This window comes from Procambarus clarkii, chromosome 38 (assembly GCF_040958095.1).
Source record: "Procambarus clarkii isolate CNS0578487 chromosome 38, FALCON_Pclarkii_2.0, whole genome shotgun sequence".
Classification (NCBI taxonomy): Eukaryota; Metazoa; Arthropoda; class Malacostraca; order Decapoda; family Cambaridae; genus Procambarus; species Procambarus clarkii.
The window spans coordinates 10,385,811-10,403,881 of record NC_091187.1 but is presented as its reverse complement, the minus strand read 5'-3'; the positions used below and the strand labels follow the sequence as shown (position 1 = coordinate 10,403,881).

The 18,071-nt window shown below is 42.2% G+C and overlaps 1 protein-coding gene across 1 annotated transcript in view; it reads right to left on the bottom strand.

Annotated features, from left to right (window-relative positions):
• Positions 1-18,071, bottom strand: part of Idi (Isopentenyl-diphosphate delta isomerase) — a 34,506-nt gene that overhangs the window by 12,933 nt on the left and 3,502 nt on the right. Inside the window, exon 2 of the mRNA XM_045764816.2 lies at positions 11,659-11,751. Coding sequence (XP_045620772.1) covers positions 11,659-11,742 — 84 coding nt within the window. The 5' untranslated portion in view covers positions 11,743-11,751. The remainder of the gene's footprint in view (positions 1-11,658; positions 11,752-18,071) is intronic.

Sequence of the window (18,071 nt, the reverse complement as noted above, 5' to 3'; positions counted from 1 at the left end):
CGTGGTGATCATATCGCCTCTTTCTTCTATCTTCTAGTTTTGACAAGTTTAGTGTCTGTAGTCTCTCCTCATAATTCTTGTTTTTCAGGTCCGGAAGCTATTTTGTAGCATGCTGCTGCATCTTTTCCAAAACCACCCCCCAGGTCTCGTTCATTATTAAAGTTCTGCAATTCCTTTCCACATAATTTGCAAGTTGTGTGGGGTCTCTTTTTTCCAATTCCACATTCCATAACAATGCATTTACAGGCATACCTCAGAATAAGAGTTTAATCCGTTCCTGGAGACGCCTCGCCTTCCGAAAACTCGCATTCCGAAGTTAATTTCCCCATAAGAAATAAAGGGAAATGAATTAATCCGTTCCTGACTACCCCAAAACCCCCACATCAAACTAAATTTTTATACCTAATTTACCTAATTCATCTAAATAAACCTACAAAACTGTGTTCCAGTTATTACTTACCTTGCTGTCGAGTGCTGTAGGCGTATGGAAGATGGTGAGGAGGGGGGAGGAGGAGAGGAGTTACTGTTTGGAAGGGGAGTCCCCTTCCATAATCACATCACATAACCCCATGCCTTGTAACACTATGGATACCACTTCTCTTTCTAAATTTTTCAAACCAGCCCCTGCTTGCCTTAAACTCTTTCTTATCTGCATCACTCGTTGCAGGGGTATTCTTTAGAAGGTCTTCGTGCAACACCCTGGCTTTCTCACAAATAATGGCCTCCGAAACACTATCACCCCTCAACTCCTTGTCGTGTATCCAAATTAATAACAACTTTTCCACTTCAAGTATTTGTGGTCTTTGTGCCGTTAATGTTCTTACTCCTTTTGCGACTTTAGCACCCATAATCTTATTTTTCTTCTTAAGTATAGTGCATATTGCTGATGTGGCTTTGTTGTACTGCCTACAAAGTTCAACAACACGTGTACCGTTCTCATGCTTCCGAATGATCTCTTGTTTCTCCTCTATTGTCATCCTCACATGAGCTTTCTGGCCTTTATCCTTACCACTGGCTTTCTTGGGACCCATGGTGAGATATATAATAACAAATTGTAAAGACAAATCACCAAAAATCCAACAAAACACTGAAAATCCGCGAGAAGAATTGATGTGGGGGTAGTCACTGAGCGCGAGACAATAATAAACTGAGGGGCGGCGGGGCGGAGGGGCGACGAACGCGCTAGGTCGGCTGTACGCGTATCAACAAACTCGCGTCCAAACTCGCCTCCCGAAGTAACCATCGCCTTCCGAGACAAATTTTTGGAGTAAATACACCTCGCCTTCCGAAAACCTCGCATACAGGGACAATCGCATTCCGAGGTACCACTGTATTCACATTGAATTCCACTTGTCACTTTATGCTCCAAGCACTTATTTTATCTAAGATTGATTTGAAGGGCATTACAATTATCTGCACCTCCTATCTTCCCCAGTATGTTAGCATTATCTGAAAACGGGTTCAAATAATTCTGTATTTCGTCTGGTAGATCGTTTATGTAGACAAACATTACTGGTGCAAGAACTGAACCCTGTGGTACTCCGTTAGTAACACTCCTCCAGTCAGATACATTGTCTCTGATTACCACCCTCATCTGTCTGTCAGTTAGAAAATTGTTCATCCATGTTAGAAGTCTTCCTGTCAGGTTCTGGAAAGAATTTCCTACTCACCTCTCTCTTTCCTTCCCTTATGCCCGTACCTCCCTCGCTCCCATCACAATTGACTTGATAATGGTCCAGGATGGACCGAAACGTCGTCGTCTCATTTTCTGGTGCGTGGTTTAGTCTTCCCATTACCTTCCTTTGAAGTTCTCCTTTGGACTCCATTTTTCTATCCCAGCCAGTGGGCGCAGATTTAGGGTCAAAGGGCCCACGAGTGTAGCTTCCAGGGCTTGGACAAACTCTGATATGGGCCCTTGGGACTCTCTTGACTATGTGGTTCTGGTTTCCTCTGAGGAGGGCCTTGTGTAGAGGGAGTGAGTTTTCATATCTTCTCTACCTGTATGAGCATGATATGGGTACAGCTTCACCCAGGATTCAGTTCCTGAAAGGCTTTGAACCTGTATTGTCCTCCTGGATCGACCCATTAGGAATCCAATGCAGAACTGTTGGCATGAAGGTAGCGGCAAGGAGCCACCAATGGACAACACATGATGCACCCTTGGCTGAACCAACCAAGCAACATCAACCAACAGATCCCATTGGAAGCCAACCAACTCATTCTTCACCAAAAAAGGAGCCAGCTGCAGTGGAACTCTGCTGATGGCTCCCTTGCTCTCCTTTGCCTCCAAAGGAGAGCAAAAAACTCATCCATCAAACAACAGGCAGTTAGAGAAACCAAAAAGAAAGCCCTAAAGAAACAACTCTGGATCAAAGAGGATACCGTAAACTAAGCAGAAGAAAGGATGGAAAGAACAGTCAGGAGACGAAGTAGGCTCAAATAGCACATGACCAGGCCAGAGGTGAAAACACACGAGTCAGACTACAAATTTTGATGAGCCATTTATGCAGCATCTTGTTGCAGAGACAAATCCATATGCTGTGCAACTAACTGTATCTGGAATTTTACCTTCCCCTCGAATGATATGTTGGAAAGACAACTATTGAGGAAATGTATGTTTTCAGCATTGTGCATAATGATGATACGTGCAACAAAACACGCGATCCAGGACTATTGGAACAAAGATAGTCCTGTTCCTACCCCTTTGTTCAGCATATACATGTCATGTGATAGGTTCCTGCTGCTGCTCAGGTACCTACATTTTGAGAACAATGATAATGAAGACAGACATGACAAGGTGGAAGGTGCGGAAAATATTCAGCGAATTGAGAGGAAGGTTCCGTGATTTGTGCACCAGGAAAGATTGTTGCTATTGACAAATTGCTATGTAGTTCTCTTCAAGGGATGACTAGTGTTCAAGCAGTGCATCCCATCAAAGTGACAGGTTCGGACTAAAGTTTTTATGTTATGTGACTGTGAAGCTGGATGATCATGGATATGATGATATATTCTGGCACAGATGTTGACATACCAGCTCAAGATCCACGTGGGTTCTCTGGCCGTCACGAAAACTTTTAAAACCATTGCTGAACAAGGGGCATATCCTTTACACAGACAATTACTATACCCACCCTCCTTGCTGAGCAGATTCCTCCTTGACCATAACACTGGCATATGTGGCACTGTCAAGACACACATGTGGGAAATGCAAGTGTTTGGCATTTGTATTGCAGTGGCTATTGGTATTTCCAGCTGAGAAAGTGTGACATGTTATCTGTGCACTGGAAGAACAGACATGAGGTGAATATGTTGACAACTATTCACATAGGTGCAATGTTGGACAGTGGCAAAGTGAACTTTGCAACAAAGGTGAAATTATATAAACCTGACCACAATGTAAATGTGCATTTAGAAGATAATTTGACATGATGGTTGGTGTTGAATGTGAGAAAATTTATGAAACGGCCATGAAATTGCATTTCCACCTTGGTAACTTTACAGTGTTGAACTGTTTTAACATGTATCTTGCAAAATCTGTCAGGGGACCACCAATCCATACACTCAGTGTTGCTCTAGTGTCACTACTGTTAGGGAAATATGGGTTGGAGGGTAGTGGTGTGACACGTAGGGTGACAGCAACAATGCCTAACAGTTCCTGATAAACTCAAGTGTAAAGATTACCTTACCATACACAAGCTTTGTTACATGCCAAGTACAGGAACATGTGACAAGGGTTAACGTGCCTGCGTTGCTTGCAAGCACACAATGTGAGGACGGAAAGCAAAAATCTGTCTGCACTTGGTGCGCTGAGCGTAAAGTTCCTTTGTGAACCGTCGACGGCTTTAGTGACTAACGCACATTCGCACAGTACCAAGTGTGTTTATAGTGTTGTATATAGTCTGATGATGTACAGTGCATAAATATGTTGTAAATGTAAATAATTGAACATGTAATATTGAAAATATTAACCCTTTAACTGCGCAATGCGCCTGCAGGTCCAGGCTTCTGGTGCGCAACACCAAATGCCTCCCGGTGTTTGTATTTTTCATGTCCAATTTAAAATTGGCGTGCGGTGACGCGGGTATGGAATGGATGGCTGGGGGCCCCAGTGATCGTCCGCCATCTTGAAAAAAAATCCCAGCATGCCCCGCGGCCGTGGGGAGCCCCAGTTCCCAAGCAACAACCACGTGTGATGCATCGTCAACGAGCTCCCGTTCCATGGCAACCCGCGGTCATGGAAAAACTCTGAGGAGGAAATTCGCGATATATTGTACAACGACGGTGTTATGGATAATGACCTGGACTATGATCCAGAGAAAGATCTGACACGGAGGTCCGATACGAGTGAGGGGGAAACAGAAGTGGATGATGTGGCAAGCGTGTACGTTCACGTTACTCGCCCGGCCTGTCTCGCCGCCCTGGGTCAACACCGTTATCACCACCACCATCATGCACGTCCCCAGATGCTAGTTCATTATTCAGTGACAGTACATGTGATGAAGCTTTCTCGGGGTTCAGCGACATTGGCTCCGATACGAGTAGTGTGGACGACCCCAGTACTAGCAGTGGGGGTGGTACCAGGCGGGATTTTGCTGCCTCAGCAACACGTAGAAGCAGGCGGCAGCATGTCTCCCAGCATAACGACAGTGGGCCCCTCAACATCAGGTGTTCGTGGTAGAGCTATGGTACGAGAATCTACCTCAGTGCCAAGCATACCCTCACGCAGCTCCAGCAGCAGCAGACGACGTAGCCGTGGTTTTGATGCCCGTAGTGGTGTTGGCGCCAACACCAAGCCCCTGGTGTATTTGTGTGGGAGGATTGCGCCACATTTGTCCCCAAAATACCAACGTTTAATGGTACCGACGTTGGTGTTACAGCTTTATTCCCATATACCGGTGATGATATGGCGGACACGGAATATTTCCAGGCATATTTCGACAATGTCTTCATGGCGCATCTTGTGACCGAGACAAACACATACTGTACGCCCATACCCTCATAGACGGCGGCATATTACCTGCCTCACGCAATGGAAGGATACGACAATCGACGAGATGTACGTGTTTCTCGCTCTATGTATGATGATGAAACACTCCGAGAAAGCTGTCGTCCATGACTATTGGAACAAAGAGCCTTGTTCCATCGCCCATCTTCAACCCGTATATGTCACGGGATAGGTTTCTGTTGATTCTGAGGTGCCTGCATTTCGAAAACAATGCAAACGAGGACAGACAACAGACTGTGGAAGGTACGCAAGGTATTCAGCGACCTGAGAGGGAAGTTCAGGGATTATTTTGTACCTGGACAGAATGTCATTATCGACGAGTCACTTGTATTGTTCAAGGGCAGACTGGCATTCAAGCAGTACATCCCTTCCAAGCGGCACTGTTTTGGCCTCAAGTTTTTCGTGCTGTGTGATTGTGAGACTGGTATCGTCCTGGACATGATCTTGTATTTCGGTACAGATGGTGACATACCAGCTCAAGATGAACACGGGTTCTCCGGCAGTGTCGTAAAAACCCTGATGGAATCGTTGCTGAACAAGGGTCATATACTGTTCACCGACAACTATTACACCTCCCTGTTGACCAGATACCTCCTCGCCCACAACACCGGCGTATGTGGCACTGTGAAGCTCATCAGGAAGGAAATGCCAGTGTTCAGTATAGGTATAGTTGTGGGCGAGTGCCAGCTGCGCAAGTGTGAAAATATGCTGTCAGTGCGGTGGAAGGACAGACGCGAAGTGAATATGCTGACAACGATTCACACCAGTGCCATGTTGGACACTGGCAAGGTTCATTTTCAGACACAACCCCATGTACAAGCCGGACTGTGTCATAGACTATAATGTGAACATGCGCCTTGTCGATAAGTGTGACATGATGCTTGGTGGTGTGGAGTGCGTGCGCAGGTCAGTGGACGAAAAAGTTCTTCCACCTCATGGATGCTGTAGTGCTCAACTGCTACAATATGTACCAGGTGAAGTCCGGCAGGAAACCATCTATACGTACCTTCAGTGCCAGCATTGTGTCACAGCTGCTGGTAAAGCATGGCAAGGAGGGCTCTGTAGTACCCAGCGGGGTGCAAGCAACAATGCCACACGCAGCTCCAGACAGACTGCGGGGTAATGAGAACTTCGGGGTACACATGCTGGAGTATATGCCAGGCACAGCATCACGGGAGAAGGGTAAACGTGCATGCATAGTCTGCAGAAACACCACACGCAGACCACAAAAGCGTAAATGCATCAGCACCTGCTGCGTGGAGTGCAAGGTGCCACTCTGCCCCGTTGGCTGTTTTGCAGCATATTACACACTCGCGGAGTACCGAGTGTGCGTATAGTGTGTGTATACAGTAAGTGATACTGTACAGTGTGTATATATAGTGTACATATAAATATATTTGTGTGATATATTAGAAATAAGTGCAGGATAAGTGTACCATTTTGTGATGCATGTAACACAGTGTCTATGGACAGTACGAATGTTCTACTGCCATAATATGGTGTACGTGTTCACCATACATCAGTTCAGCACGTAAAATATAATAAATTGTATGTGGAACTGTGCAAAAATATATTCGCGGCAACTCGCGTGCCCTGCCGGCCCTGGGAGCATACTGCACGGGCGCACGGGGAATGATGACGTCACGCCCCACCTTTTGGACCCCATAGTTGCCAAAGTAAGTACAATTTCGAAATTCCATTGCTATACCCACATACAGGGAAGGGTTTTTGACACTTTCAGAACAAAAAAAGAATTTTTTCCTGAGGTTTTATTTCTTGCGCACTGGAGGGGTACCATGTTTATAGGCCGCGCAGTTAAAGGGTTAAAAATGTTTGTGGACACATTTATGACACAGGTAATAGTTTCTTTGAACAGTACTAATGTATGAATATTGTAAACACGTTCAACATATATAGGATAAGCTAAAAATAAAAGAAATGCATTTCTAATTGTGCAGGAAAAAATTTATGTAAAAATTATTTGTGGCAACTTGCGCTTGTTGAATCTGGCTCGCGTCCACCTTCGGGAGTCTCCACCATGGGCGACCACCCATCTGTCACGTCCCACCCAACTTTCTGGACACCATGCGGCAAAAACTAAGCCCATTTGAGCATTTTTTCCCCCACCATATTTGGTCGGTAGAGAAGTTTTAACAATTTTGTAATGAAAACAAAAAAATTTTTTGCCAAGAATTTATTTTTGGGTGTACTACTGGTTTGTCACATTTTATAGCTGCGCAGCCTACAAATCCTCACCACTGGCACCACCATTTATGTATTTTTTCATTTTGACTATAGAATATGATAGGGCAATGAATTACAAACAGGCAAAATGGTCAAATGTTCTCATTTGACCATTTGATCACACTTTTGTGCAAGAGTGATGGAACCTTCACAGATCCAGTCTCCGTGGTGTAGTGAAAAAGACTCGCCTGGCGTTCCGCGAGCGCTTTGTCATGGGTTTGTATCCTGGCCGGGGAGGATTTACTGGGCGCAAATCCTTAACTGTAGCCTCTGTTTAACTCAACAGTAAAATGGGTACAGTACTTGGGTGTAAAAACAATTCTTCGTGGGGGTCACATTCCAGGGACCATAGGATTAAGGACTTGCCCGAAACGCTATGCGTACTAGTGGCTGTACAAGAATGTAAGAACTATTGTATATATATCTATATAAAAAAAAAGACAGCAACTGAATAAGTGAAATACTGGTTAGAGTACGATTCTATTTTCAGTGAACCCTTGAACACATTGCAGATCAAAGACCCAAACAAATTCTTTACGAATGTGACACCACCAACAAATCATATATCAGATGTTACCTTAACCCAACTGGACTTTGAAGTAGCTGTAGACAGGTTGCCCATGCCAGACCCAGACTCCTGGAATTCTATGTTCATCAAGAACAGCAAAAAGCTACTATCACAGGCTCTGAACATCTTTTGAGATAGAGCTTAGATAATGGTGTTATCCCCCGACATACTTAAAACGGCAGAGATTGTGCCACTTCACACAGGATGTAGTAAGGCATAGGCAAAAAATTAGAGACCAATAGCTCTAACATCACACACAAAAATCTTTGAAAGAATGCTAAGAAATAAGATCACAAAACACATGGAATTAGTGTCTACATAACCCTGGGCAACATTGATTTAGAACAGGGCACTCTTGCCTCTCAATTGCTAGAATGACCTTAGATGCCATGGAAGACACAAAATGCCGATTTAACATGAAGTTTCGAGTAGCACTGGTTATTGTGAGCCCGTAGTGGACTACTTGCCATGGTGTTATTACACACAAAAAGAATTACTGGCAAAGTAGGGAGATGTATCTTTAACTTCCTAACAAACAGAGCCCAGAGTGTAATACTCAACAAAGTAAAATCTGAATAATCCACTGTGAAAAGCTCAGTTCCCCAAGGTACTGTTCTTGACCCGGCATTTTCCCTCATCCTCATATCAGACAGACAAGGATACAAACTCTAGTACTGTATCATCCTCTGCAGATGACTGTAGAATTTTCATGAGAGTTGTTGGATATTTCCAACACCAAATACAACATTGTTGTATTCTCATTACTTATTACTAACCATACTAATTATTGTAGTAAGTAAAATTAACAACACGTAGAATTCTCATGTACTAATAATTTCATCTGTGCAGTAGGCTAGAATTCTCACGTCACCTGACGCCAGTATTGCGTCAGATTTCCTTACAGTAAACACATTATATCCAATTTGTGTGAGAATTAAATTCGATTCTCCATAATTAAAGCATTCTGTAAGACAACTAATTGCAGACGAATTGATCTCTAACTAAAAGCCGAATAGAGCGTTAGAATCATAGCGTCTATCTCGCGATAGAGTTAACGTCACCAATGAATGCCATGGGGAGACATTAATTCCTCTCCCTTATATATTTACTATTCTTAAATTGGTAAATAACAATATTTTGTTCCTCTAAATAATAAACCCGTCCAGTCTTTAACGTTTCAAGCGCAAATGCGAGAAATATTAATGTTCGAGACAATAATTTGTTTTATGAACGCGGGCTCGGCGTGGGTAGAGGGACGCCATCCTCAGTACACGTGTAGAGCCGAAGAGAGGCAGACCTGCGTTACCGTACTCATAAGAAGACGCCATTGCCCAGCAAATAGGGCAGGTGTTATCCATCCTCAGATGAAAGTCGCCACTGTGAGGCGTGAATAACCTTGCAGATAGTATCTTCAGCTAGTGCTGGTGTCAAATAAGGAGCCTTTTGACTTGGTTCCTGCCGATACGTGACCAGCCAGCGGAACGCATCACTATTCAGGATAGGCCTAGCCGGAGCCTGAGATGCGAAACACGGCAATCTTAATACTTATACAGTGCCCACAGCTAAGTATTCTTTTATGTGATGCATCAGGTAGAAGTTTGATAGTAGCAGGGTGATTGTCCGTTAAGACGCGCGATAACACCTAATAACAGGCGATTAAAATTTGTCACCTGTAAATCTTAATATTCTTGAATATAAATTTAGTAGTTAAATCAGTTGCTACTGAAAATTATTTATCTTGCAGCACGAGAGAAGAATTCCTCATGCTGCCTTCCCCCATGTTAACCCGTTCCACTCATCAGTGTACCGAGTCTGGAGAATAAGAGGACTTCTATGGCCTTCTAAAGGAATCTTCATTAAGCTAAGATTTATTTCCTTTTGCCATTCTATTGCAATTTATTTTGTGCAGAATTCTTTAGGATTAATGTGTGGTTTACTGTAACTCATTACTATGCTCATAATCTATGTTCTTCCCTTTGGTAATGATATCAGTTTCAATATTATTTTAGAGGATTAGATTATTATTAATTGAATTAGTGAACGAACCACACTAATTCCTGGACGTACTTACCTCCAGTAATAACCCCCCAATGTAGGTGTTTGAGGTTTGTTTCATTTAATAATACAGCCCATTAATTATTATTATGATCATACTTTCTAGTTTTATCCATAGTCAGTGGTTTCATCTAGGAATTATCTAATGATCAGAAATTCTCAGTTTCCCCTCTTTACTTTAAAAGCGGGTGGTCCTTCGTAATTTAATTTACTACATTAATATTTAAATAATTAGAATCAAGCCCCAAATATCCCACAAGAGTAGACAACATAAAGAACACAGCAAACCTCCACTCTTATGTTAATCAAGCCTTTCACTGGGCCACAGAAAATAACATGTTGTTTAATGTTATTTTAAATAACACAATCAACTTGATAATGGTCCAGGACAGACCGAAACGTCGTCATCTCGTCACTTTCTAGTGTGTGGTTTGGTCAACATGATGTTTAATGAGGATAAATTCCAATTACTGCACTATGGAAAACACAAACATCACAGCAGAAATCATATGTAAAACAGTCAAACCACACTACTATTGAAAGAAAAAGCACTAAAAGATTCAGAAGTAATAATGTCTGAAGACGTTACTTTTAAATAATACAACAAAGTTGCCATCACAACTGCAAGAGAAATGACAGGTTGGATAACAAGAACCTTCCAAATGAGAGATGCCACGCCAATGATTATACTTCATGACATTAGTGCTCTCTAGAGTGGAATATTGTTGCACACTAACAACCCCCATTCAAAGCTGGAGAAATTGCTGACCTGGAGAGCATGCAAAGATCCTTTACCACTAGAATCTACTCTATAAAACATCTAAATAAATGGGACTGCCTAAAATTTTTAAATCTTTTTCTAGAGTGCAGGTGGGAGACACACAATAAATTACACTTGAAAAATATTAAGAGGACTGGTTCCAAATATACACACAGAAATAACAACAGAAGACCAGATGGCATGGCAGAGTATGCAAAATACCCTGCATCAATGAAAAGCAGAGATGCAATAGGCATGCTGAAAGAGAATGCTATTAACATCAAAGGCCCAAGACTTTTCAACACTCTTCCCCTACACATACGGGGATAACTGGCCAACCACTTGCAGTGTTCAAAAGAGAACTCAATAAGCACCTTCAAAGGATTCCTGATCAGCCAGGCTGTGACTCATCCCTCAGGCTGCGAGCAGCTGCATCAAACAGCCTGGTTGATCAGACCAGCAACCAGGAGGCTGGTCAGAGACTGGGCTGTTGGGTTACTACTCCTTTGAATCATTCAACAGGCAAGTACAGTAGAGTATTCTTCCTAATTTTTCAAAATTTGATTACAAGAATTAAAGATGCAGAAGAGAAGATATATTACATTACCCAGTAATCTGTTCCACAAGTCAACAATGCAAATGTTTTCCAAACAAATATTTACCAAGGTCTTTCCTAGACATTTAATTTTGTATTTTCTGGTATACTATACAGTACAGTATATGTAGCACCTTTTTAATATCCCCCCTTTCATTCACTCATGTCACCCTTTGATTTTTGAGGGAATGTAAATTAAGCTTTTCTCAATCTCTTCATTTGAAAAGTTACTATTTACTTATACAGTATTAACTTTGTCATCCTTTGCTGATCGCATCCAAGTGAATACTGTATGTCCATTCTTAAGTACAGTGACCAAAACTGAACTGCTGCCTATATGATATACTGCACTGAATTCATCACTGATATGCTGAAGAATACACGAGTCTTTAAACTTTCAAAAGCACCAGAAAACATTAATTTTCACTAACTTTGACTAATCCATTTACTGTTGTGTGCAGTAGGCGCCTCCTCGCATGCAGAATAGATTGTCCAAATTTTCGAGTCAGTGCCATAATCAAAATCTGAAATGAAGTATTTAATGAATACATAAAGAAAGACAAAAATATATAGATATGAAAATAATTACAAATGTTACACTATATTTAGTGTATAATAGCAAACAATTACTAAAACAAAAATATTAAAAAAAGGGGATAATTCTGACAGTTTAACCATGAAACTGGGAAACCTCCACTAGAAAGTATGGGTATAAGAAAACAAATGAGTGACAGAAATTAAGGACCACTAGGTAAAACTAGGAATAAAATTGGTCACCTCACAACAGAGGAGTGACCCGGGAACTACTACAGTAGTCCAGTGACATTGACCACATTAGCCTAAGAACTGACAGCTCAGACCCATGGAGGGGGGGGGGTATGCTCCTTACCCCCAACCCCCCTGCATCCAAACAAATGGACAAGATGGGGTGAATGAACTCATGCTAGTTTCAGGAGATTTGATTCTTTGTTTTTATAGCCGAGGAGTTCATTAAGTGGACTGCGAGGCTTTGGTCTCGAACCTGCAGTAGTTTCTTATGACTCGCTCTCTAAATGCTTTGTAAGGGAGCAAGGCTTTGACTAGCCTCACCCAGTAAGGTGGTGAAATGTCACTGCTTCCTGAGCCTCTGAGGGGGGCCAGGTTCAGACTGTGGTCCCCAGGTATGCATAAGAACCCTATAGATGATGCAACCTGGTAGATGGGAATCATCTCTGTGTACAGCTTCAGGGGCTCGCCCCAGAAAGATCTCTGCATACAAATAGAATATAACATTTACATCACACATCTTGCACAAATGTCAATTATTTTATTAGATTAGGTTTGTAGTGATCACTACAATATGATACGAGGGGCCTCGTAGCCTGGTGGATAGCGCGCAGGACTCGTAATTCTGTGGCGCGGGTTCGATTCCCGCACGAGGCAGAAACAAATGGGCAAAGTTTCTTTCACCCTGAATGCCCCTGTTACCTAGCAGTAAATAGGTACCTGGGAGTTAGTCAGCTGTCACGGGCTGCTTCCTAGGGGTGGAGGCCTGGTCGAGGACCGGGCCGCGGGGACACTAAAAGCCCCAAAATCATCTCAAGATAACCTCAAGATAACCAAGATCACTTGGCACTACTTTTGGTGACCCCTTCCGAACCCCTACTCATTACATGTGCCCCATTATTAGTTTAGGCATTTCAATTAAAACAATTAAAATATACAGTACTTTTCAGCCTTTACTTCATTTCTACAAATTCCACTTGGTAATGATACAGATTCCTTTTCTTTCCACTGCTACTTTATAACGAGTACTATATATGGCCAGTATTTTTTTTTTTGGTGGACAAGAATTTTTTTTAGTCCATCCCAAACAAAATCATATGTTCTCCACCTGAAAATTGCTTTCAATAAATGAATGATAAAAAACAATACAAAAATGTTTTTTTTTATTTTCCCACAAAAAATATTTGTAAATCAGGTGCAACATTACACCAGAATAGAAAAAATCAGTTATTTCCTTGTGCACACTAAAATAAAACTATCTTGCCCAGCAAAGTGCATAAATTACAGTGCTGCAAATTCCTACTTTCTCCTGGCTGATCCGTTGCGCTGGTCATATCACATATGTTAAGGCCATTTTTTATAAAGTTAACCTTTACATAGCCAAGAGCCAGGAAATACCAACCCAAGGTGCAATCCACTGTTCATAACTATCAAGACTTATAATTACCTACTAAGTTATCTGGTGATGCTTGTCTGCAAGAATATAAACTTTTGATGCACATGTACATTGGAGACTTTCAGCACCATGGAGAGAGGGGGGATGGAACCTGCTGCATGGGTAACAGCTTCTTTCCCGTATCAACCTACCCTGGTTTTATGCCCTGGAGAGGCCACTCCAGACCGACAACCAGAGCACAGCGCCATGGTCTCCCGAGACTGATGGATGCCTACAACTGTACTAACTACCCAAGCGTAGTTACAGGATGAGAGCTATGCTGATGTCCAGTCTTTACAGTGCTCTTTGTCATGTGACATTTTGAAACTACAGTGCTGATAGTTTAGGCCTCCACCACCTTTTCTCTTAATTTAACTAGGTCCATCCATTTACCACTGTTTGCAAAAGTGAACTTTTTAGTGCTTTTTCTGCAGCATTCTTTCCGTAGTATGAACTTATGTCACCTTGTTCCTAAAGTTGAAATTTTGAAGAATAATTCTTTGTTAGTTTTGTAGATCCCTGTTACTATTTTGTACATAGAAGAAAAACAAGTGATATGATCACTATCTTCTAGCTTTAATACATTTAAGACTAATCTCTTCTTGCAGCTCTTATTTTTTAGTTCGGGAAATTATTTTGTTTTAGTTCTGGAAATTATGGAGTGGAGTGGATGAAGTACTGTATTACTCCATTCTTAAACAAATTCCAGTTTGATACATTGCTTCTGATTACTGTCCTCTTTTTTTTTTTTCTTTCAAATTTTTTTCAACCAAGTCAATAGTCTTCCTGTCACTACTCCAGTATGTTACAGTTTCCAGAACGTTTTGTGGGGGATTCTGTCAAAAGCCTTTTATCCAGATACATGCAGTCAACCAACCATTTTCTTTACTGTAAAATTCCTGTGGCTCTAATAGAGACTAAGTAGATTTGTTACATAGCATTTTCCCAATGGAAAACTATACTGATGTATCATTTCTCTCCATGTGATTTCTCTCCCATTTATTTTTAATAATTTTTTTTTCAGTGTTTTGACTACTATGTTGGTCAACAAGACAGGTCTATAATTAAGAGGATCTTCTCTGCTACCACTTTTGTAGATAGGAACTGTTAGCCTTTTTCTATACATCTGCTAAGATTCCCGTACATAGAGATACAGTACAGTGGTACCTTGGTTTAAGAGTTTAACCCTTAAATTGCGCATCGCATCATATGATGCTTTGGAGTACTACGCAAGATTTAAATGGCCCGCGGATACACGGGGTTCACCACACCTTCATCAGGACTTGTAAACAGACGCCTTTTTAAAAAAAATTGTGTGCCAAATTCCTGGGTGTTAGGGGCCTCAGTATTGAGTGAGCTACCAAGCCTGACGCACGCAGCATGAGCTCACAGCACTGCTGTTCAGCTTGTGACCACAGCATTGCCTAAAAATACCATAATATATTTGTTCATGCTATTATGTTGCGATGATATTATTACAGAAGACCCCTGACTATGATAAAACTGACCAGGGTTCTAATAATAGCAGGATTGTGGTGATATTTAGCGCTGTGCTGCATGGAGGGAGGAGTAATGCTGTGGGAGAGAGGAGGGTGGTGGCGTTGTCTTCTGACTGTGTGTGGCCACCTTTTATTGACTGCACTCACCATACCGGTAAGCTTAGTGGTTTGCTATGGTGAATACAAATGTAGATACTTATATATAACGTGTGTATAGAGGGTATTGTGACGATAATCTCTTTCAAGAGAGATTGAGCCTGCTCTTCCTTACTTCAAGTTACGCCAAATATACAAGTATAAGATGCTACATTCAAGATACGTCACTAGTAGCACAAAACGCTTGGCCAGGAGGCAAAACGTACCCAAGATCCCTCCACTCCACACACCCTCCACACGCCGGCTCGTCATCAAACCAGCTAACTACCCTTCACCAGCTTGCCTGCTCCTGATTGGCGACTCACCAACCGCACACCTGCACACCGCACCCTCTACCTGAGTCGACGTCTGAGCCTGACCAGCTATCAACTTCAGAATATTCTTTGTGCTCTTAGAGTTGACATCTCTTTCTGGCATACTAGCTCATTGGCTCGTATACGAGGGAGGTTTCAGCCATAGCCAATATTCTCAGCACCATTTTAACATTTCACCTTTATATTATTGTGTCTCACTTTGTCTTTGCATTTATCTTTGTCATTTAATTGTATTTTTCATTCCCCCGAGATTTGTCTTTATTTTCATTTATGTTTAAAGTAAATATATTAAAGTTTCATTGTTCATACTTTGTGTTTTACGAGTTCCTCCCTCTCACTTACCACAGACAACAGGCAAGCAGTCTATATTTTTGTTTTAAGTGTGACCAGGCTTTGACACCTGCCATTGGAGGACTGCCGAACATGTATACTCCAACACTTTCCCATCACAGTATAAATAGCAAGAAGAGTAGGTTGGGAGCCGCCATTTTGGCGGTGGCGTCGTCTGCACGACTTACGTTGTTTACTGGTGACCACGATGGTCTTTGGGCACCATACCAGTTTACTTGTACAAGTATGGTGAATAAAACGGGTAGATATTTATATATAATGTGTATATAGCATAATAACACCACAAACAGTATTGTTGGAGGAGAAATATTAGTGCGTCTGGCCTTGAGGGCGGCAGCCAGTTGACTGTGTGAGGTCCTACGTCTTTGTGCCTTTATTCACCATACAAGCTTAGATGTACAGTTATGGTGAACAAAACATGTAAATACTTATATATAATGTCTGTATATAAAAGCAAAAACAGTATGGTGGGTGGAGAATTGTGGCAAGTCAGGTGAGGTGAGGGAGTGGCAGCCAGTGGCGGGCTGCCTCTGGCTGCCACTGCCACTCAGCATACCAACTTAGTGGTTCGTTATGGTGAACACGAATGTACAGTAGATACTGTACTTATATATAGCTTCTCACATAATATATAAAGATTTCTCACATAATTTATAGGTCGTGTGGGGTCTATGTTCTCCAATTCCACATTCCATAACATGGCATTTATTCACGTTAAATTCCATTTGCCAAGTGGCGCTCCATGTACTTATTTTGTCCAGGTGTTCTTGAAGGGCATGACAATCATCTAAGTTTCTTATCCTTCCTATTATCTTAGCATCATCAGCAAACATGTTCATATAATTCTGTATACCAACTGGTAGATCATTTATGTAGACAATAAACATCACTGGTGCAAGAACTGAACCCTGTGGTACTCCACTTGTGACATTTCTCCAGTCCGATACATTGCCTCTGATCACAGCCCTCATTTTTCAATGCGATGTCCGTGAGGTCTTCATCGCCAGGAAGAACAACTCTGCTTCAAGAAGTTAAGGCATAAGGAAAAATGCCGAGCTAAGTGCACCAAGAGGATGTCACTGGTTTTTGAAGAGTCGACGGATGTAACTGACTAGTTACACTCTGAGCAACCTCGGGTGAAAGTCCCAAGTGAGCTGGCCCTATCAGATTAACAGTAAACAGAATTAAGGGGGGGGGGGGCCTAAGAGTGAGTTCGAGCCTCGGGCAATCCTGTGGAGATCAGCCCAGTTTGAGCAACAGTTTGGGGGCCAGTGGTTTGAGCACAAGGCAACCAGGCGAAGGCTACCCTAATCGAAATAAGAGCGACAGTGATTTATGACCTTCTATAGTACAGTACAGTGTAATACTGTACTAGGGGCCCACAAGTGAGGTGGGGCCCGTGAGCAGCAGCACAGGATGCAAGGTGTTAAACAATATTTGCATCCTTGGGTTTATTGATATGTATATTGACCATGGTTTGTGCAGAAAATGACCACTTAATAGTAATCAGGAGGGTTAATATGTTACTCACATGAGGGGGTAATCTTGACTGGGAATGAGCAAAGGGTTGCCAGAGATTTATTAACATTAAATTCCATTTGCCAAGTGGTGCTCCATATACTTATTTTGTCCAGGTCATCTTGAAGGGCATGACAATCTTCTAAGTTTCTTACCCTTCCTATTATCTTAGCATCATCAGCAAACATGTTCATATAATTCTGTATACCAACTGGTAGATCATATTTATTTTAATGTGACTGCATGGCGGTACTGTATGGTACAGGCCTGAGTGGTACAGATGTACTCACCTAGTTGTACTCACCTAGTTGTGTTTGCAGGGGTTGAGCTCTGGCTCTTTGGTCCCGCCTCTCAACCGTCAATCAACTGATGTACAGATTCCTGAGCCTACTGGGCTGTCATATCTACATTTGAAACTGTGAATGGAGTCAGCCTCCACCACATCACTTCCTAGTGCATTCCATTTACTAACTGCTCTGACACTGAAAAAGTTCTTTCTAATGTGTCTGTGGCTCATTTGGGTACTCGGCTTCCACCTGTGTCCCCTTGTGCATGTGCCACCCGTGTTAAATAATCCATCCTTGTCCACCCTGTCAATTCCCCTGAGAATTTTGTATGTGGTGATCATGTCTCCCCTAGCTCTTCTGTCTTCCAGTGACGTGAGGTGCAGTTCACATAGTCTGTCCTCATAACTCATGCCTCTTAGTTTTGGGACTAACCTAGTGGCATACTTCTGAACTTTTTCCAGCTTCGTCTTGTGCTTGACTAGGTACGGACTCCATGCTGGGGCTGCATACTCCATGATA